Genomic DNA, 22,283 nt, shown 5'->3' with positions numbered 1-22,283 from the left:
GGGGGGGGGCACTTTTTTCCACAAAACAAATGCGGAGAGGGGGGGGGGGGAGCGGCGGCGGCAAGAAATCAGTGTACAATGAATGGTCATCTATTAATACGTTGATACTTAATATAGGTGATTTCAACATAAATAAGTAAATATAAAATGCTGCGTGTTAAATATGTGTATTTTTTTTATTTAAAATTGTTATTGACATTCAACAGTACAACAAGTAACAAAAACAATGTGGCTCCAATTGGTAGGGGCTGGCAGCTTTAACGGTTAACCACACTTGAGTTGATAGGTGGACTCTTACAGACATCTTAATGATGAGTTTTGAAAATAGAAAAAGAGAGAGTATATAGAAATGTAAAATTCAGTTGAATTAACTACGCAAACATTTTATTTAAAAATATACATAATACTGTTGGTGTGATCAATATTTCAATATTTTTTTTCATCAGAGCTTAATATATAAAGCGTGATTTAATGTGAATGTTATTAGTTGAAATGTAAAACCTGAAAAAAGTACACAAAATGTTTGATAAAGTTCGATAATGTTAATGAAAATAATTTCTACAAATTGTATACAGAGCGGAACAGGCATATATCATTTTATGGGACTTATTTATTATACTATCAGTATGAAGAAATTTGTTAATAAATTTACACTCAGTCTGTTTGTTCTTTTATTTAAATATTTTAGAGTTAAACAGTCATATAACACACTGAATAAACTTAGCGCAATAAACTGGTTATAATACATTAAACAAATCTTACCTTAGACTCAACAACTTTGGCACAGTGTCTGACTTTGTGGGTTTTTTTGTGGATGGACCAGAACATCGAGCCGGCGTTGTTGCCTTTCTCTTCATAGTTATGAAGACATAGCCGTTATACGCTGTATCTGACAATACAGTGTAAATTGGTACACTTGATTTCTTCCACACTAATTCACCAAAGGTTTTGATTACATCATGTTTATTTAGGGTTAAATTGTATATTACAATATTTATATTATTTTATTTTATTTTATTAAGGGTTGTTTTTGTACTCTTACATGCCGATTTTCTGTTTTGTATTTTTTCTTTTCATGTGGTGTGCCTCCGAACACAAGTGACACTCGAATTTTTTTTAGTGCTGTGCCGCCGAACACAAGTGACACTCGGAATTTTTTAAGTGCTGTGCCTCCGAACACAAGTGACACCCGGATTTTTTATAAGCCGGGCGCCTCCGAATACAAGTGGCACTCGGATTTTTTTTTAGTGATGATACCCCTGCCACAAAGCAGCTAATACGAGTTATAACTCGGGGGACTATGTGCCTGAGCAACTTTCGCTGAGCAGGAATCCGTTTGAATTTTTGAGATATCTTTATCCGTTCAAACTGGAGCTGCAAAGTCATAATTGTCCGTAAAGTGTCCGGATTAAGTCTGCGCAGTTCAATTACTCTTTAAAGGCTCATGATATCGGACAAATAGCAACGGATTCCGATTCAGCGACATAACATCCTATAGATTTCACTATCTTATTGGTGAATTTCGATGTTATTTAAGGTGACCCACACAACTTTAAGACGTTGTGCGATAAAGGTGCTTAATGGGCTATAATAGGGGCTATAACGGGTAAAATTTGTTATAAATAGTCAGAAGTTTTTCTCCGACAGATTTAAAAAAAATACTCCCTGTAATTTAAAGCATGTGCATTCAGCCTGTGCAGACTGCACAGGCTAATCCGTGACAACATTTTACGCAAAAGTACGCCTTACCCTCATTACTCCAGTACATATTGCAGATACATGTACATATTATTATGAATTCTAAATTGTTAAATATTCCATGTATTTTAAAGCATGTGCAAAAAGCTGATCACTGCAGGTAAATTGTGTTTGGGTTTCCTTATCATCTGTTGATATTAACTTTGTGGCAGTGTACATTTGCTAGTCATTAAACACATCTGGCTGAAATTAGATAAGAAATCATTCAAAAAGCCATACCGCGTTTTATCTGCAGAAATATATAACGAAGGCACATGTGTATTGATTCAATAATGCAAAATTATCTACATGCACTTATATAATAAGTTTTTTAAACGAAGTAGATGGGAAATCCATACTCAAGCATGTATTAATCTATAGTGATTAAGAAGGCCGTACACAAAGAGATCAACAAAGAATGTCCGACCAGCAACAGTTGCCATGGGCAGTGCTTATCAGTGATTCTATTTTTAGCACATTGGCTAACCTGTAAACCTCTCCTATTGACCAGTGGCCAAATTACATTTTTCCACGTATCAATATAATGTATTGTACACATGAAGTAAAAAAAGAAACACGATTATGACTTGCATTGGCGTTCTTTATGTCTTTATGAGTATATGGTAAACATTTTAAACATACAGTATTGTTCACTGATGTTTTGTCCCATACACAAGCAGAGGGGTCAATCACATGATAGTCAAGATGGCGACGCCCACGCCGACAGTTTTTTTTCGCCGTTTTATACCCTTTATTACTCGTTTAATTTTTAAACGACGCTCGTTTTCCAGCCATATCAGTTAAACGTGATTAGCGTTTATATCGTATTTAAATTCGCTTTGTATTTCGCCTAAGTCGATATATAGAGCGAATATTACTATGAAATAAACGCCAGTAACTTTCTTGCTTATATGGCTGGAAAGTGCGCGGAATTTAAAGAATAATACAAGTTATTATAGGGTATAAAACGGCGAAAAATACCGGCCTCGACATGGACGTCGCCATCTTGATAATCACGTGATTACCCTTTCTGACAAATATGATTCTAATAAAATAGAGAGAAAGTCTATTATGTGTTTTTGTAAATTGTATTTTAAGCTATGTAATTACTGACACGAGACCTTTCTGACCTGACAAGAGAATATTTTGATCATCTTAAACTTTCTCAACGAGTTAAACATTCCCAAAAAGATTTTTAAAAAATGGTGCCGAAACGTCTAGGGGCCGTTTATGATTGGGGCCGAAAAAACTAAGGCCGAAAAGACTAGGCCCGAAATGGTTTGGGGCCGAAAAGTCTAGGGGCCGAAATGTCCCAAAAGCGAAATGTACCTCCGCAGAATTTTCTGGCCGAAAAAGTAGGGTGCGAATAAGTAAATAATTAAATTGAAAAGTAACGTCACAGTTTTTTTTGTTCATGTAACGGAGATCAAACATGAACTAAGCACATATTGTTATCGTTTTCATTTGATTCCAGACTACGTAAGCACGACATTAACATTTTGACTTGACGCTTCATAAGCGATATCCGCTGCTAACTAACAACTTCCGTAAACGCGCAGAGCAGGTGCGCATTGGTTCGAGCGAAATTCCAAAACATCCACTTCTGTTAAGTGCAATAAATTAATCGATTTGAGGAAAATTCTATTTAGAACTTGGTAAGTTTTAACTTGATTTGTGTCTATTTTACTTTTGGATGTCACACTGATTCTTTATGATTATGACACATATCAGAATTATATAAAACTTAAATAAAATAACACATTTTCATAATTTTGCCATTTTTGGTAATTTCTTTGGACCCATTTCTTTTTAATAAGACCTTATTTGATGTGTTTACTAAAATCAACAAAGACCTATAGATAACTTAGATTGGAAACTTCGCGCCTTATCGGGCTATCTCTCGGTGGGGTCACGTGGTCGAGAAACCGATAAGTACACTGGTTACCAGACAACTCGCCCCAAAGCCAACTCGCCCCAGGACAAGTCGCCCCGAAAATCTGGACAAGTCGCCCCAAATGTATTGGACAACTCGCCCCAATCGAAAGACAACTCGCCCCAAATTAAATGACAGCGTGCAACGAAATATTTTGTCATATATATAATACTCTCTGTGAAAAAAATGTATTAAATAACATTTTTGACTTAAAGACTTAAAAAGGAATGCTGAATACACAAAACGAATAATACATGGGGGAAAAAATAATAATAGAAATGTATCATATTCATAATTTTATTCATAATTTATAACAATTACAGACTCACGAAACTAACATTTGTTTTTATTGAAAACATACAAAGCATCAATTTTAGGATATTAAATGAAATAAATAACACAGATTTATGAATGAAAAGACAATTCAAAATATTATCAAACATTTCCATTTATTAACTCATTTTAAAAATAATTTCAAAACACAGTTTGTAATGAGTCTTGATGAATAATATCAAACATTTCAAACATCCGTAATAATTAACACAAACTTTCACAAAATATTATCAAACATTTCCAACATCTTTAATACTTTTCAAACATTACAAACACAGGTTGTAATGAGCCATGATGAATATTATCAAACATTTCAAACATCCGTAATAATTAAACACAAACTTTCACACAGAAACAAGCTTTTAAACACAATGGTTGAAACATTTCTAACAATCAGAAGAAAAAAAAACAACAAATGTGCAATAATTTATTTCAATTCAATCTAGCAACTTTCAGGCAGGCATTTGGTCCGTAATTGATGAATATTATCAAACATTTAAAAAATATAATAATGGTAAAACATTACAAACACACTATCTAAACGCACTATCAGGTTCTACTAACTAACTAAAGGAGAAACATTTATGTGTTCAAACAACATAAACAGAAAGATTGAGTAATCTTTGTGATACAATATCAACAAAAATAACTGAAATTCAGAAAACGGAAAGCATTTGTTATGAGCGAATACCTTTGTTAAATCTGGGTCAACATGTGATACCCTTTCGTCCTCAGACACACTATGAATAGTGGGAATGCTTCTGCAACATTCTGCACATAGAAAGTGAATTTCTCTTTCGCCTCTTGTTGCTGCTTTGTACCTATGATTTAATAACAAATTCATAGTATGAACATTCAACGACAATATGGGATGACACTTTAAAGAAATAATACATGAGCCGCGTTTTGAGAAAACTGGGCTTAATGAACGTGCGTAAAGTGCCATCCCAGATTAGCCTGTACAGTCCGCACAGGCTAATCAGGGATACCATAAAAGCGGAAAGTGTCGTCGCTGATTAGCATGTGCGGACAGCTTAGGCTTATCTGGTATGACACTTTACGCACGTGCATTTAGCCCAGTTTTCTCAGAACGCGACTCACATTATTTACAGAATCATACATTTGTCAGAGACAGATCGTAATGCAAACGCATCTAGTTTTAAGATCTTTAGTAAAGTACAAATTCTAGTTTCTAACTCCTGTAAAACTGTACACAATTTGAACGCTAGTACTGTTCAATTATGCCTTTTTATGCACCATAAGAGGAGAATTCTTCCCCAACAGTTAAAGACACGGCCATTTTCAGTGAACTGATATATTGCTTGTATAAATCTATTTATCTATTTATCAATTGTCTAAAAGATAATTAAATTATTTGTGTAACTCAATTTCAGAGAACAACCTTTGACGGCTGCCGTCATTTAATTTCATAAAATCGATGCCGCAACTAATTAAAAACAGTTTTCACGCCTTACATAGGAACGTCGACTAATTAAAGAATCAAATTAGGAACCGAATTAAATAACAATTATACACATGTGTAAACGTATCTTTAAATGACACATATTTATTTATATGTTATACATGTTATTAGAGTTAAGCAGTCAAAAGTATATTTTAAAATGCCAATATGGGTGTAAGACTCGCGTTTCTGACACCTACTGTTTGATGTTATCTATTACAGTAATTGATAGAAAACACTTATTGATTAACACGTCTGTAATTCTCAATTAAAGGTAAAGTGTAGACAACATCGGTTCATGTTTGTATCTCGAGTACGCCCTATTTATGACACATATTGATTGATGTTATAATTTACACTAATTGACACTAATGGGTACTAAACACTACCGGGGTTAATAGAAAATCTATCAATATACAAAGATTCGTGCCAAATCTGAAATTTATACTTTATTAGAACATTTGAATACAGAAAAAGATTTAATTCAAGCACGTACACAGTATCTTTAAAAAGTGTGAAGGTGGATATTAAGAAATAAGATCCATATTCGCATGACACTGGCAGTATACACGCATTTTCAATAAGAAGAGGCCAACATAGAGTACGATATTTACAATAACTCAATCAATTATGAAAAAAAATATTAATAAACATTATTGGTGGTAGTATTCGTCTTATTTGATAATATGATATTTCTTTATTTAGTGTCGAGTTTTCACGCCTTTTTTGACAAAGTAATTATTTTCAAAATAAGCGACTTATGTATATACATGAAGGATATTAAATAAAAGGTTAATGTAAATTCTTATCATAAATATAAAATGCACATTTTATCATAATATTCAATCATTTCAGCAGATAGTAATGTTCAATACTAAGGATTTATACAAACGTTATACAAACGTTTAAAATATATTTGTACTGACAAGTAAAAAAACTGTAAACACATTCAATATTACACCATGAGCAATAGTTTAAAGCGGTATACATCACCCAAATAACGCTAAGATAACGGTCCAGTGACTTCTGACATTTATCTGAAAGGTTTTATGATCGTTATCAGGTCGTAAAACACATCTGTTATGTGTCAACGGATTAACGGACATTGGTTGATTACCCGATAATATGCAAGTATCCAACAATTTAGATTCATTATTTATGGGGAAACAAAAGCTGCCTAACCTAAAAAAATGTAAGACACTACAAATAATTATATTATAAGTTTACTTACCAGTATCACAGCCTATGTGTTGCCATCGCTCGCAGGCATCGCAAGAAACAGCACGTTGCCTCTGCCCAACTGTCTTTCCACAATGTATACACTTTGCCACTTCTGCCATTGCAGAAACACAAACACAAAACTAACTAACACTAGAAAATTATTGTATCCGACATCAAATAAGCACATATATGTTTGAACACATGGCAGATGCACTGAAACCCACACAACTATATAGCAATCGTATTCAAAGTCACAAATAGTATTGTCCGACACAAACAATTCTTTAATCACGCCAAACTGTCATACCGTTTGTCTTATTAATAAATCTTTGACCAGACAATGAAAGCATGCCGGCTTAATTAATTTTCGTCAATTCACACGTTTTCAAAACATAACTAACACAAAGACATTCCATTATTCTTTAATTAAACCAAACTATCATACAAAATGTCTCATTAAACAATCTTTGAACAGAAAATGAAAGCATGCCGTAAAAATAAACGTTTAACATTTCACACGTTTTCAAAACAAGACGAACTAAATGGGGCTTATTTTAATAAACACAATCATAAAAAAGCTAATAACAATTTATTATTAAAAGCAATCCGGTATGTAAACAATTATTGAATTACAAAGTTTTACAATATGAAATGAAAAAAACAACATCATACAACTACATTTACTAAAAACAATAATCACGCATATTAATACATTAAACTTAACAAATTTTATATGAACAAAATTTCTATAATACTATATATAAGAAACAAAATTGGGGCGAGTTGTCTTTGTTTGGGGCGAGTTGTCCAATACATTTGGGGCGACTTGTCCAGATTTTCGGGGCGACTTGTCCTGGGGCGAGTTGGCTTTGGGGCGAGTTGTCTGGCTCCCAGTACACTGGGGATCAGCAGATGATATCCTCGAGTCTTGTAAATTCGTGATAGTTAAATGAATTTGGCCATAATATCAATAAACAACAGATAACATGATTAAAATTTCTTTACCTGCAAAAAGTATTCCAATTTCCTTTTATTCCTCGGAAGACGCAAGTTATAATTCCTATTGTCCATCAACAAACGAAGGAAATTCCGAAGTCATGTTTAAAATAAGGCGGCCAGTGACGTAGTACACAATTTCGTGACCTCTGACCTACGCATAATTTAACACTGAAGAGGCACAGTAAAACAGGCCAAATAAAAGTAATTAATAGTTTTTGTACACTTGATATATTAAGTGATGGAATGGGATGAGTTTCGTTGAGAAAAACATTTAAAAACTGTAACAACATATCAATAGCTTGAAACTATTATAAATTGAATGTGAAATTAAATGTTAACAATGTTTGCAACAATGACCATTCACAAATCCCCAACAGTTTTTATTCTTCATGGTGAGCTGGTGAGGCACAGCAGGGGCAATAGAAATCACTGTGGCGCCGTACAACCTTTGTATTGCTGCAATGACTGAGGAATATGCACCCAATGCTTACAGGGCATACCCCTCCTCATCCCAACACACTGTGCCCACTTGTATATATAAAGAACATAAATGTTCTGCCCTGCTGGTGGTTTCCTTCGGCTACAGACGCAACATAACTCACTAGGGTCATCCACATCAGACTCGCTGGATGAAGAGTTGTATATCCTTGTGGAGGTTGCAGCTTTAGAGGTATTATCAGATGCCTTTAGCGCACTTGTTGATTTTTTTGGGGCCTTTCCTTTACCCTTTTTTTGACCTTTGGTTAACTGTGTTGATTTTTTACTGTACCCTACGTCTTCCTGATGTTTAAGCATCCGTGCTTCAGTATGGGGTTCAGTAATGGCCTGTCCTGATACAACAGCACTCATTGTGCGGCGTGTCTTCTTGGAAAGTGCTCCCTCTCGTTTTATGTTGAATAATTTGGTAACACGACTGTCAAAGAATCTTTTAATAGTTCCTGGTGTGTGAGAAGAAGAAGCTGATGTGCCACCAACTAGGTCCACCACAGGTTCAATATGTGCATCATCCGTATGTAACGGTAAGTCTGTTCTAATACCCCCTTCCACAGTCTTCTGAGAATCAGTGTCTTCTTGCTTTTCTTGGTCAAGAGCATCAAACACTTCTGCTGGCTTCAAAATGTCTCTATTTATAATAGAAGCATTGAATGGGAAAATACCTTACTTTTTAAAGGCTGAATGCAAATTTTCAGCTGAAAGGGCCTTGATATATACCTTTGAAGCAAGCTCACAAACATCATAACGAGTTACAGTACATGCAGATTGACGCGTAAACTTATGGCATTCCGCATTGTACATTCGCTGAAAGGGTCCGTAGATACCAACATCCATAGGTTGCAATATATGGCTTGTGTGGGCTGGTAGGATGAAAAGTATGATATTATGGGACTTAGCACATTCCACCAAGCCAACAGACACATGTGATTTATGGCCATCGAGCAATAACAGGAGATGTTGGTTGTCGTTCCTTGCAGGAAGAAATTTCATGAGGTGGTTCGTGAGATATTTTCGAAAAATCTCTGCATTGGACCAGCCGCTGTCACTCATGGATGAATCTGCACCAGGTGTAGCCCCTTTCATCAGGTCTGGAGTAAGCCGCTTTCCTGCAAACACAAAATATGGGGGGACAGCCACGCCACTAGCACTTCCACAACCTATAATGGCAGTGCTCACGCTGCTGCCAGACATTATCGCCAATGGCGATTATTTTATCCAACTGGCTATTATTTTTTAAAATTGTCTAGAAAAAATGGCGATTATTTTATCCTCCTACATCAAAAAACATATTGCCTCTTAATGTTGTCCGGTGAATGCGAAACGCCTGCAAATCAGGCCATCAAGCAGGAAAAATTGACAAACGAGATTACCTGTGTACACACTCGACCCTGTGTATCAAAAAACAAATTGCCTCTTAATGTTGTCCGGCGAATGCGAAACGCCTGCAAATCGGGCCATCAAGCAGGAAAAATCGATAAACGAGATTACCTGTGTACACACTCGACCCTGTGCATTGTCATACACGCGTCAATAACTTTTGCGACATTGTTGCCTGGAGTGTTTTTCTCAATCAGTGTCCGACAGCAGTGATATATTTCGGAAAAAACGTTTTTAATCTCCCCGTGCTTTACCAATAATCAGTAACTGTTAGATCTTTGTTAATTTTTCGCCAATTATTATTTAATCGTCATGAAATCGCCGCTTATATTGTCGGCTGGTTTTGTTTTTCACGCTGTTTTTTTCTGCAATTAGATTACGTTGAACAATGCTTGATGAAATAATTATTTAATCGCCATCAACTAATTATCCCCGTAATTACCGCTGTTGTCGTCTGCTTTAACATAATGATTTCAATTTTTAACCAGGTAACCTGGTTTTCCCAGTTCAAAGGGACCCGGCATATTCCATGGCCAGCAAACACGTGTTTGGAATTACACTGAGGTGGTGTATTTTAACTCACGCGCTGTGACGTTAGTTGATGGAATAAATCATTTACAATTGATATTGGCCTCTGCCTACAATATTGCGGCCGATGGCAAACGTCGTATTAAGAGATAAAGTAGTCGAACGATATGCACATTTTAGATAATGCATATTAATATTTTATATTATGCATATTTCATGTGCAAAACGCGTACAATTTTTCGGATTACCGTTTTCGGTTACTGTTTTTTTTTCGTTGATTATGATTTATTTTCGAAGTTCATAATAGCAAAAATAGAATGACGAATACACATGCAGTGATACGGAAGGTGTGGTTGATAATATTTCGAGTTGTATTCACCAAAAATTGCAATTGGAAAAACTATAAAAAAATAGTGTAATTAGTAAGGGCTCTGGGTGGGTTGGGGCCTCTGCCCTTAATTCTTATGTGTATGTAACTGGAGCTGAGATCTGGTTTGTTAAGTCACACCCACAACATTGAATGTATTCTTTATTGTAAAGCCATGATAATATTTTATAAGAAAATGACACACTGATATTATGCTTGTTTTTAAGTTAATATTTATATTATAACTTAAAACCAATAGATATACATTTAATAAAACATAAGTAAAATGAGATTCATTGTTTTTTCTTTTTTTTTGCTTTCAGTACCGTTTTGCGGAAAAGTCCGCATATGTTTTGGCTATTATTTTTTTAAGGAAAAAAATTATGGCTATTATTTTCTGAAGGCCAGAGTGAGCACTGAATGGTATTTGTGCAGGATTTCCCAGCTGTAACAGCAGGAGGATGGAGATTGTGTCCTGCAACTACTGAAGGTGGAGTGTGACACTGGGTAATGCCCTTTTCATCAATATTGAAGATTAGATGTGGCTTGTCTTTTAAGTCATACTTATCCATAATCTTATCTAGTTCAGCAAAGAAGTTGTGAACAACAGTGGCAGAAGCAGATTGAGCCCTACACTGCTCAAGTCCTCTTGGTTTAATGACTCGTAGCTCTGGCCACCTATTAAGAAAAGAGTAATTCCATGTAATGGAAAATGGATTTGATACAGTTGGTCTGTTTAGCTGTACTGCAAAATCAGATGCAATGTCAACGACTTCCTGACATGTGTATCCATAGCCCAGAGTGGCAACGGACTTGAGATGATCAACCAGCCTGGATTCTTCTTCACAGGACAAAATAGGAACACGTCCTGCAGCTACAGTGTCAATGTGGACTTTTCCCAGGACACAAGCCTTTAAGGTCTGCATTGGTACATTGAACTGTATGGATGCTTTTCGGACAGAAACATTGTCATCAATGACACGTTTATAGGCATTCGTTAGTGTGGTAGGCGAATACAGCCTATATTTCTGCCTTATAGGCTGTGGATGAGCCTGAAAAAAAGTGAGGTTATTTTAGCCATCAAATAGTAAATCCACCTCCTAATTAAACATTTTGAAGTTTTGGGTCAAACAATATATTTTGGACCAATTTATAGTAGTTAAAATCACAGTGTTGTGCACAAAGCAACGACTATGTAAAATGTCCAATATGAAAATATTAAAAAATCCTTAATATTTAGTATTTTTTTAAACCTAAAATTTAGTTGTACTTGGTTTTTTTCAAAAGGCGTTGTCACGTGATCACAAAAACCGAGCCTTCTGCTCGCAGACGGATATTTAGTTCACAGCTGTCATTCCTGTTTATTGATGAATAACACATCTTTAAGACAGACTGTCAGTGGTAATAGTGAAAAGGGCTTTTTTGCTCTCATAATGCAAAAACCAATCGTAACTTACCTGCTTAAAGCGCATTCCGACAAAAAATCGGTCCAATGCACGGAGAATGACAGTTAGTAAACAAATCGTCAGGAACCCGACAAAACCCGGATGTTTACGTGATACACAAAAATACGCAACGTCACGAAATTGTAAGTCTAACGAATTTGGATAACCCGACGATATATTTCATTAATCAATCGGAGTAGTCCGGAGATAGCCGGTGTATCACGATTGCGATAAGATAGCGACGCGTCAGTAGCAACGGCTACGATTATCGAGCAAAGCAGGGACCTATAGGTCCCTGAGCAAAGTTATGCGAAAATGTTACGGCGCTATGAAAGGCGGCTGTAACTTGGTCAATAATGATCCGATTTTTATAAAATAAAGTTTCATAGAAACATGGGTAATTTTTTTTTTTTTTTAATAAAATCTCAATTTTATTTACCTGCAATAAGAATTTATAATGCCGCGATCGTTGAAGAAATAGCGCTAAGAACTTCCAAATCGCGGCGAGAATGCTGTTGAATAGTTTATTTGAAAGGCTTTTGCTGATAAAATATTATTGTATAATTTGGTATTTCAAACAGTTAAAACCTTATAAAATATTATTATTTCAAAACGGATAGATATATGTGGACACATAGATCTAGGTCTCTGATTATAACTAATACTAATAAAAGATATTAATTGAGAATTTAAACCCATACATTGTACTTTCATCTTGTTTTTTATTCATACCAAGATAAACATATTACCCAGAATAAAAAATCTTGTTTCTTCGATTTGAGGTGAATAATGACGAATTTTTTCACAATGAACCAAAGCACCTTTGACGAAATGTGTGTATAATAGGGTAAAAGAGCTTAAAATTGTACCATCTTTGTACAAGGCCAAAATCCTTTAAAATGAACATTTTCCTCCAGTTTAGTTTATTCATACCTAGATTAACATATCACCAAGCATAAAAATCTGACTTAATCTATAAGGGATGAAAAAAGAAAAAGTTTATCAAAAAGAACAAAAACACGTTTGACAGCAATCTTATACAACAGAAGAAAAGGGCTTAAAATTGTACCAACATTGTATAAGGCCAAATACTTTAAATTGATTATTTTCTTCTGGTTTGTTTAAATCTAAACTTAGATTAACATCTTGCCTAGCATAAAAATCTTACTTCAACGATATGGGATGAGAACTAGAAAAGTTTGTCAAAAAGAAACAAACCACTTTGGCGACATGTGTGAAAAATGATTGAATGGAATAACAGTATAAAATAGTACAAATTGTACAAAGGCAAAATCTTTTAAAATACCTCATTTTCGTCTACTTTTTATAAATCATACATAGATTAACATCTCACCTAGCATAAAACTCTTACGTTATCAATATGTGATGCTTAATGAAGATGTTTAAAAAAAATGCTTCGGGCCTTTCAATTTTAAAAAAATTATCGAAAATGAAGTATCCAGTGTTCCCTTTCAAATTCCGATAAATTAATAATTAATTAGAATAGCAACTACCAAAACCTAAAGAATTATCAACACGGAAAATAAATACTTATTTTTATTCACACAAAAAATATTCAATATGTCTTTTTTCGGCGACCGACTTTGCTCACTACGCGAAGTTCGTAACGTTGCGCTTTCAGACATTCATTGCTCTGCAAACTGACAACTGAGCGCTAAAAACACTAATTAACACATTAAGATTGTTAATAACAATATCAATATAACATAAACTACCAGATCATGCTCAGAATACCCTACGACAACAAATATTAACGACTAATTACGAAGAATAATTGATTGCTTTATAACAAAATGGCCGACAGTAGTTGAAACAGAGAAGAATCTACAGGTACACCGGCATCTCCAAAATCAATGTCACGTGACCAGCGTCCGCCGTTAGATATTATCGCATATCGCTATCGCGAAGAGGAGAGTTTCCAATCTGTGTTATCTATAGGTCTTTGAAATCAATAACAAATTCAATAATAGTTGAATGTTGTGCTCCTGTAATATAGCGAATTTAATTCAAATTATAGTATTGAAATTTCAATTCAAACAAGAAGTAATGTCAATCAAATAGATAAATTGACCGTGCACACAGTCAAGTTACTATTACCGGATCAGTAGCATAATTAAGTTGTTCTGGTGAAAAGCAATAAATGTTTTGAGACTTCTTTTACACCAGTTTGATTAAATATTACCTTTGCTTACTGATTCAGCACATAGTCTTATTTTTAAACGCAGGCAACATGTATTTGTGATACCTTTTTTTCGCCAAAGAATTCATGCATTAACGGATCAGTTGTAGCCATAACGGATCACATGACTAAAACCACTCAGTGGGACATCTAACACGCTATTTGAACTGTCAAAACATGAAATGTGTTGTTTACAATGACAAAGTTATAAATTATATTCATTTTTATGCCCCTGAAGGAGGGCATATAGTGATCGGACCGTCTGTCTGTCTTTTTGTCACACTTTGCATTTAGGTTTCGCATTAAGGTTTCGTAAAATGCTCATAACTTCTATGTTGCTTCAGATAGCAACTTGATGTTTCGCATGCATGTGTTTCTCATGGAGCTGCACATTTTGAGTGATGAAAGGTCAAGGTCATCCTTCAAGGTCAAAGGTCAAATATATGGCTTCAAAGCGGCGCAGAAGGGGGCATTGTGTTTCTGACAAACACATCTCTTGTTTTGTTATTAATTGTTTTCTATATGTGAACTTGTACATGCTGTGTGCAAAATATCATCTAAAAATGTAAACTATTTATCGCAATACACAATCTTGTGCATCAAAGTAATCTGCTGTGGGTAATGATCCGGTAATGGTAACTTGACTGTATCCTCCCAGGGTTTTTTGTACTAAGAAAGTGACGCCGATATTCGGCGTCTTCACCTACCAGAATTTTTCCCCTAAAAATACCATTTCCACTCCAAAAATATAATTTTTCACCAAAATATAATATTTTACCCTCAAAGAAATGGTCTTTTTCTTTTGGGAAGTCGACACTTATCCAATTTGTACCATGTACAACGATCTCTCTCTCTCCCGACGAACACTCAAATCTGGGAATCCCAGTGATTCTATATAAAGCTCTTAAATTATGTCATGGAAACCGGGCAACTAATCATATTAATCTTGTGACTATTTTACTGGATTCCGGTCTTGCGCGAGAAGGGTGTTTCGTCAATTAATTACCGGAAACCAGTCGAATTTTCATCCGGGTTATGTGAAAGCCAAGATATAAACGTTAAAACATAAAAAAGTCTCACAATTGGCGTTCATACACGAACAAAATAAAACGTTCAGACTCGGAAAATATTAATTGCATTGACGCATTTTTTAAGAATGAATCATCAAAAACCGTTGAAACCCAGCAGGATTCGGAGGTACATGTAATCAACATCGATTAATACTGTCGAATTATTGTGAAAGTAGACAATCAGCAGCTGCCGCACCTTTCCCTTCCAATACTGTAGCAGATCTAGATCGTCAACCCATTCATCATGAAATTGAAATCATAATATTGACATCTTTTTCCGGCCCCAGTTGAAAACATTTCCCATTATTAGATCTACACCTGCAACTTTATTGAGGACTTTGACTTTAATATCATACTTGTTCATGTGTTTAAGAACAAAAAGGTCAGAGACATGCCTCTTTTTCTTAAAAAAACCCTGAAGTCTGTAGGTGAGTTATAGACATTGAAATGAACAGTTTTTAATTTTTTTCCAAATATGTCTCTTTCGTGCTCGATTTTCCCCTTTTATCGAGCGTCCAGCGTCTTCCCCTTTTTCTAAAAAAAACCCCTGCCTCCGGTTATCGCGTATCGAGGGGTTAAGGAAACAAGTTACAGAATTTCAGAATAATTGCAAACAATGCAACAGTAAAAAATTCACCTATACTTTTTTTATTGAATTCCAGTTAAATTATATATATATGTCAAATTTCTTTATCTACAGTGTGTTTAACAACACAAGGCCAATATATTTGTGCACACCTTCCATAACATGCACTACGCACGTGGTTACCTCGTATCTAGATGTCACACCAGATAGGGAGAGTACTTGATTACAATAGGCATTAGGTCAATTTAAAATCAAAATTTTGTTCACTGAACATATTTTATCTAAAATGAAACAGTGATTACCGTAATAACTGTAGGTTTTCGGACTCTATATTTATTTTTTTGTATCCGAAAATTCAGATAAAAAAAATATTCAAAACGTACCAGTATCAGATAATTTAGAGACATTAATGTTATGTTTGTTTGTCAATTATTATATTGAAATAAAACAAATTTAATAATAATAAATTTGCAATAATTTTATTGTGTTGTAGTCTCCTTTCTCTGCTGTAAATAAAATACAACTTCACTTATTTGCAATCTCTTCCCTGAAATGGTATATAAAAACGTTATAACAAAACAACCATACTGCTTCCTTAATATGATATCATTCCAATTTATGCTGTTGGGTGAAACCATTGTTTATTACCGGTAAACATGGTAATCTTCTATGCAATAACGCAATTGTGTTTGTAATTCTTTTCAAGCGCAGTAATGTTAATGAAACTAAATACTCTGAGGGCATGCGTGTGACATCATCACAAGAGCTGTGTTCTTAATGTAAACAAAATGATCAATACCAGGAAATGCTGGATATGAGGGAACTGAATGATACATAACACACTGGGTCAAAACTGAGAAAAACCTTATCACTCTGAAAGCCACATTTGTAAAATTTCCAATTGAAGGTTCTTTGGAAATTATGACATATTCCTTATACATTTTCAGTTTATCTTTTTTTATACAAAATTCTGCAATATCAATGTTGTTTTTTGGTTAAAAATATGTGAATTTTATGTTTTTGTTTTGGGAAAAATGAATATAGGTAAAATTTTTGCAAAATTTGATACATATTCTGTGTAAATCACATTAAATCTAAACATTTTCACTTTGAAACAGGATGTTGGTGTTTCTTAGTCTAAAATAATATTTATTTAATGATTTATATCAAAATTACAAAAAAAATGTTTGTTTTCCAAAAAAAATATGAGCAAAGAGATTGATAGGAAAGATAATGCAAATCAGGGTTGCTAAGGTGCTTTCCTAGAATCAGCCTGTTACTAAAAGGGCTTGACACTAACCTTTTTAGCATAGGTGCAACGCACCTATGCTTAAGGTATATACTACATTTCGAAAATGCACATGATACGGTTGACCATTATGAAGCCTTACCTGATCAAAAAATCAGACGAAATTTCTATTTAATATAGTATGTGGTAATTCTACAATTTTTATTTGGAAACATTTTTCTAACGTTTTCTTCCAAGAATATTGCTGACACCGTTTTTAGTGAATTTTTCTAAGACCGTTTTATGTCAAAAATCTTCTTATAACCTAAAACAAATTTCGTTCGTAAAACAATTCTATCTGCACTATAAATCTCAATCTCCTACGCAGTGGTCTCCCTTATACTAGAAGTTACTGACCGGGCGAAGCAAGGGAAGTAACTGCTGTGAGGAGTTTCTATAAAAATCTGCATTCAGAAATCTGTATTCAGAACTAAATCTGTTGTGCACGTCTGCATCTAACGCTTACCACAATTTTTACGACAAATTCTTGACGCAGACGAATAGGGTAGCGTCTATTTACTTAAGCAGCAACTTCCCTGTATCTTGCACCTATGCTTTTAACGCCATTGGCGCTCTCGTTTTACCTACTGACCCAAAGGACCATCAGCTTTCAGAAATTACTGGTCCTCCAAGATTTCAAGTGGTCCGACAATTTCTATGTTATTTTACCTAAATTTCAACTTACTTTCCGGACTATCCACACTGTATTGTGCATTTATAAAAATAGAAAACTATACTATCTTCTAAACTTTTTCTTATCCTTTTCATATTTTCGCTGTACTTGAAGCTTCACTTCATTATTTTTAGGATTTTTAGGCGGAGAATCAACCAGCCCCGTAATGAAATTCCACATCACGAAAACTTGTTATCTTGAAAATATGCACATTTACTCTCATGCTATATCAAAACATTATTCGGCTCCCCCAGTGTAAATTCGAACAGTAAACAAAGTATATTCTGATGATACTAAGATCGATAAAATGCTGATTATTGCTGCTTTTTCAAAATAATGAATACCATTTTGTTCATTTCTCGATCTGAACGCTTCAAAATTTATGTTAATTTGTGTATTGATCACAGCGAAGTCCGGAGACATTTGCGGGAGACATTTGCGGAACGCAAATCAATTTTTTGATCTGACAACAGGTTTTTGTCATCTGGACATCTAGAAAAATAGGAATTTCCAATATGTTGCTATATTTATCCTGGTCTGGAGTCGGCCCATAAAATAATGATGTAATTATCTGTTTATTATGAGCATATAAAGTTGTTTATTGATGAAAACAGCTTTCCATCAGTATTTCACAGTAAGCTGGCCAGGATTTTTAACTGGTCTGACTGATCAACCAAATTTCTAGTTTCACTGGTCCTCCCTATTTTTTACTGACCCCGGGTCAACGGACCACAGTTAGTGTCGAGTCCTGACTAAGGAAATACCTGAGATGTAAATTGTTTTGCCTTCATGTTGTTAGCGAGGCTGTTTTCGGAGAAAACCCGAGCTATTGTCATAGCCAGCTCATCGCAGTGTGTCGTGTCGTCTGCGTCGTTCTAAAACCTTTACGTTATGTCAAGGTTTTGAACATTGGCTCTTAAATCAAAGTGCTTCAACCTACGACTTTGAAACTTCATATGTAGATGCACCTTGATGAGTTCTACACGCCACACCCATTTTTGGGTCACTAGGTCAAAGGTCAAGGTCACTGTGACCTCTAAAAGAAGACATTCTGACAAGCTTTCGCAGCTGAGCGTGGCACCCGTTATGAGGTGCTCTTGTTATGATTTATTTTACTTGGGTTGAAAATCTTTTCATTATGCAGAAAAAAGTCAATTCAATTTAACTCTTTAAGTGGCTGCCAAGTATACAGTAAAAGGGCCTACATGTAGTGCATCTTCCTAGCCAGCTCTATAAATATGATCTCGGAAGATATCACATTGTAAACACTTTTATTCTTAGGGTTATGTATGAAATTGTAGTCAAAGTGATGCGATTTTTCTCAGTCTTAAGGACAATGGTCCCATTCCCAATATGATGAAGAAAAAACCCAATGACACCACACTAGTTCTCTCTTTTAGGCCAACTATGGCACCTGTGCTGTGTACTTCTGAGAACTGACAGAATTGATATAATGAAGTATTGTCTATGCCATGGTTCAGGTTAGCTTTGCTGCCTTATGGCCGGTGTGAATCGCATGAGCATGATGGAGCAGGTACACCTTGCAGGGGAAGATGAGGAAGATTTGTATGGAGGATTCAACGACTACAACGCCACCCTCGACACAGAGGTCAGTCTACTGTCTTTTTAACCCTTATCAACTAAAAAATCAATTTTGGTCTGTTTATAGTCCCTTTGAAAATCAAATAAAATGAAAGACCTCTGTTAAAGATTCAAGTTTTAAGGCTTCCTTTGCATTTTGGCTAATTTATGGGCCTTGTTTTCTCTAAAGCGCAGTAGCCTTCAATGAGGAATTGTGTTTCACAAAGGCAGCTCTTGTTGTAACCTGTTGCATCTTTAGTTTTATATGATAAGAGATAGGCTGTGTGTTTTACTGACTATTTATAAATATATTTTAGCCTTGTAACAGGAAACAGGGCTAAATGCATTGAAGTCTCTTCTTAGCAAAAATCCTTTTTAGGCGGAAAATGTTGTCCCTGATAAGCCTGTGCAGACAGCACAGGTCAATCTGGGATGAAACTTTACATACTAATATATATTAAACTCTGTTTTCTTAGGGCGAGGCTCATATAAAGTATAATTCTCAACTGCCTTAATGTTGCAGGACCTGGCCAATGATCCTAGTTTCCAGAAAGCTGTGTTGAGAACCAGCCATGGCCGGAGACCACCACCTGTAAAGTGTTACTTTGTCTTATAAATATGCAGTGAATTTTTCCTTGTTTTAAACAAACCTTTTAGTCTCCATAATATAAACTGGTTTAAATAAAGATAATCATTTTAGGTCAGAGTGAGTTATTCTGTAAGCGTTTGGTAAGTGTACATTTAGCTTTTCAGGATTATCCTTGATTGTGAAATTTTAATTTAAACTTACATTTTTCGCAAAGATTTTTCCTCCACAAGCCCATATGTATCAGCAATTGTTTTCCCACCTTAAAAAGTTCCGATAAATAGCACTTTCCCAATGGGGAAAAACAAAACAAAGTAACTGATTGCTGCCTGAAGAATTCCAAAAAGAAAGGAAATTTGCTTCAGTTTCATTCCATAAGTGAATTGTCTGCAAGTGAACAAATAAAATCAGCACTGAAACTTTACATTTCAGCAAAAAAGCATGTAAAAGCATATTTAGATGGGTTTGTGCAATTATGTACCTGTCAATTAAAAAGACTCGCTATTCCAATTCAGTAGATTTCACAAAAGGAATTTTCCAAAGTTCAGGGTTTTCTTGTTTCCCAATTGATGCGGTATGGTACTTTTTCCAATTTGGACTAAAAAAATAGCTGTCCACTGATCACAGCTCCATAATTCTACTGGTTTTCTCCCTTCAGACCAGTTTCAAGGGCCCAGGGGGTGGTGCTCCGATGGTGGGTGGAGGGCGTATGATGACAGCCATGCGTGGTGGGCGGGCCGGCCCCTCCTCCATGGGGCGACCAATCACGGGGGCTGCTGCGGGCCAAGACTCCCAGGCTCGCCCAATGACAGCTGTCAGGGCGGCGGGATACACTGCTGCTGGAAAGCGAGGTGAGATTAAGTGATTATTTCAATGAAAGACAATGTTATTTATAGAAGGTGCATTCTGGGAAAACTAGGCTTATAATGCATATGCATAAAATGGATCCTTGTAAATTAGTGTCTACATTCTGCACAGGCTAATTGTTGACTACACTTTCTGCTTTTATGTTATTTGTTTTGTTAAAGGAAGTCTCTTAGCAAGAATCCAGAATTAAGGCGGAGACTGTCATCCCTGTAAAGCCTGTGAGAACTTCACAGGTTAATCTGGGACGACAATTAAAGCACATGCATTAAGCCCAGTTTTCCCAGAACAAGGCTATTTATACAACTAAGAGATACAGAAATTTGTGTTGAGTTTGTTTTTAAAGGATATGACAGGTATCGATATTGTGTTTTGTTTTCAGGTCCAGCTGGGTTTGATCCCCTGAGTCAGGCAGGGCCTGCCCCACCCCTGGAGCCCAAACCAGAGGACAGGTAGGCACTTGGAGAGTGGAGTGAAATATGAGCCTTGATCTGGAAAAATGGTTCTTAACGCATGTGCATTTAGTGTCATCCCAGATTAGCCTGTGCAATCTGCACAGGCTAATCAAGGACGACACTTTTTGCCTAAAGTGGATTTTCGTTAAGAAAAGACTTCCTTTACATGAAAAAATACAATAAAAGTGGAAAGTGTCTACCTTGATTAGCCTGTGCAGACTTTACACACATGCATTTAGCCCTGTTTTTCCAGTGCCAGGCTTATATGTGTTAACATTAATTGGGCTTCAGTTTTTCATCAAGGCCACTCCTTTTGTTGTTGTCTGGTTATCATTTTTATCTGATACAGCTGTGTATACATTTTTTGTGTACATTTTTTCTGGAATTACAAAGTGACTTTAATACGGACAGCATGGCTCCTGACTAGACTGGGTTAGCTTGTCTGGAACTATGCTAGCACAAAAATGCATAAGAAACATTTAAGCGTGTCGCTTCTACTGTAGTACTTTGTGCAGTATTGCATTTTGACTGCTAATATAGGCTGTGAATCAAAGATTTCATGGTAAGTAAACACTCAGTGCTATGTATGATGGGTCTGTCTTGTCTTTTAGTCCCGAAGAGAAGATTCGACAGCTGGAAAAGAAAGTCAATGAGTTGATTGAAGAGAGCTGCTTTGCCAACAGTCGTGGAGAATTGAACTTGGTACGCTGATAGGTTGATATGTTTGGTGGATAACTTAACACTGCAAAGTAAATGTTTAATTTATGTGCTTATGTTAAGCTTGACTATTTACAAAACGTTTCAATGCATCTCACTCTCCCAGTTGCCTTCATCGTTGGCGGTGACATGAACTGGTGACCATACTTAGCCCTGTTCTTGGAAAACTGGGCTCAATGCATGTATGTTAACTGTCGTCCCTGATAAGCCTGTGCAGTCAACTGAGACTAATCAGGGACGACACTTTCTTCATAGACTGGATTTGTGTTAAGATGACACTTTCTGTAAACTCTGGGGCGACACACATGCATTAAGCCCAGTTCTTCCAGAATGTATCTCTTTTTTGGTTGACATATCTGTGGTCAT

At 35.6% G+C, this 22,283-nt stretch overlaps 1 protein-coding gene and 1 long non-coding RNA gene across 3 annotated transcripts in view; one reads left to right on the top strand and one right to left on the bottom strand.

Moving 5' to 3' along the window:
• Positions 1–22,283, top strand: part of LOC127853411 (intraflagellar transport protein 88 homolog) — a 50,689-nt gene that overhangs the window by 4,820 nt on the left and 23,586 nt on the right. The window contains exons 1-6 of one of the 2 annotated variants that reach the window (XM_052387938.1): positions 3,093–3,392; positions 19,196–19,323; positions 19,819–19,887; positions 20,540–20,732; positions 21,128–21,197; positions 21,812–21,902. In XM_052387938.1, coding sequence (XP_052243898.1) covers positions 19,213–19,323; positions 19,819–19,887; positions 20,540–20,732; positions 21,128–21,197; positions 21,812–21,902 — 534 coding nt within the window. In that variant the 5' untranslated portion in view covers positions 3,093–3,392; positions 19,196–19,212. Of the gene's footprint in view, positions 1–3,092; positions 3,393–19,195; positions 19,324–19,818; positions 19,888–20,539; positions 20,733–21,127; positions 21,198–21,811; positions 21,903–22,283 lie in introns of those variants that run through there. The other variant, XM_052387939.1, reaches the window with a different exon arrangement.
• On the bottom strand, positions 180–1,846 carry LOC127853418 (uncharacterized). The gene is made up of 3 exons (XR_008036598.1): positions 1,750–1,846; positions 763–889; positions 180–304 (listed from the first exon to the last, which is right to left on the bottom strand). It is a non-coding gene; the product is annotated as an uncharacterized LOC127853418 (long non-coding RNA).

This window comes from Dreissena polymorpha, chromosome 12 (genome assembly GCF_020536995.1).
Source record: "Dreissena polymorpha isolate Duluth1 chromosome 12, UMN_Dpol_1.0, whole genome shotgun sequence".
NCBI classification, from domain to species: domain Eukaryota; kingdom Metazoa; phylum Mollusca; class Bivalvia; order Myida; family Dreissenidae; genus Dreissena; species Dreissena polymorpha.
The sequence above is the reverse complement of the archived record's forward strand: the minus strand, read 5'-3'. Positions and strand labels throughout refer to the sequence as shown.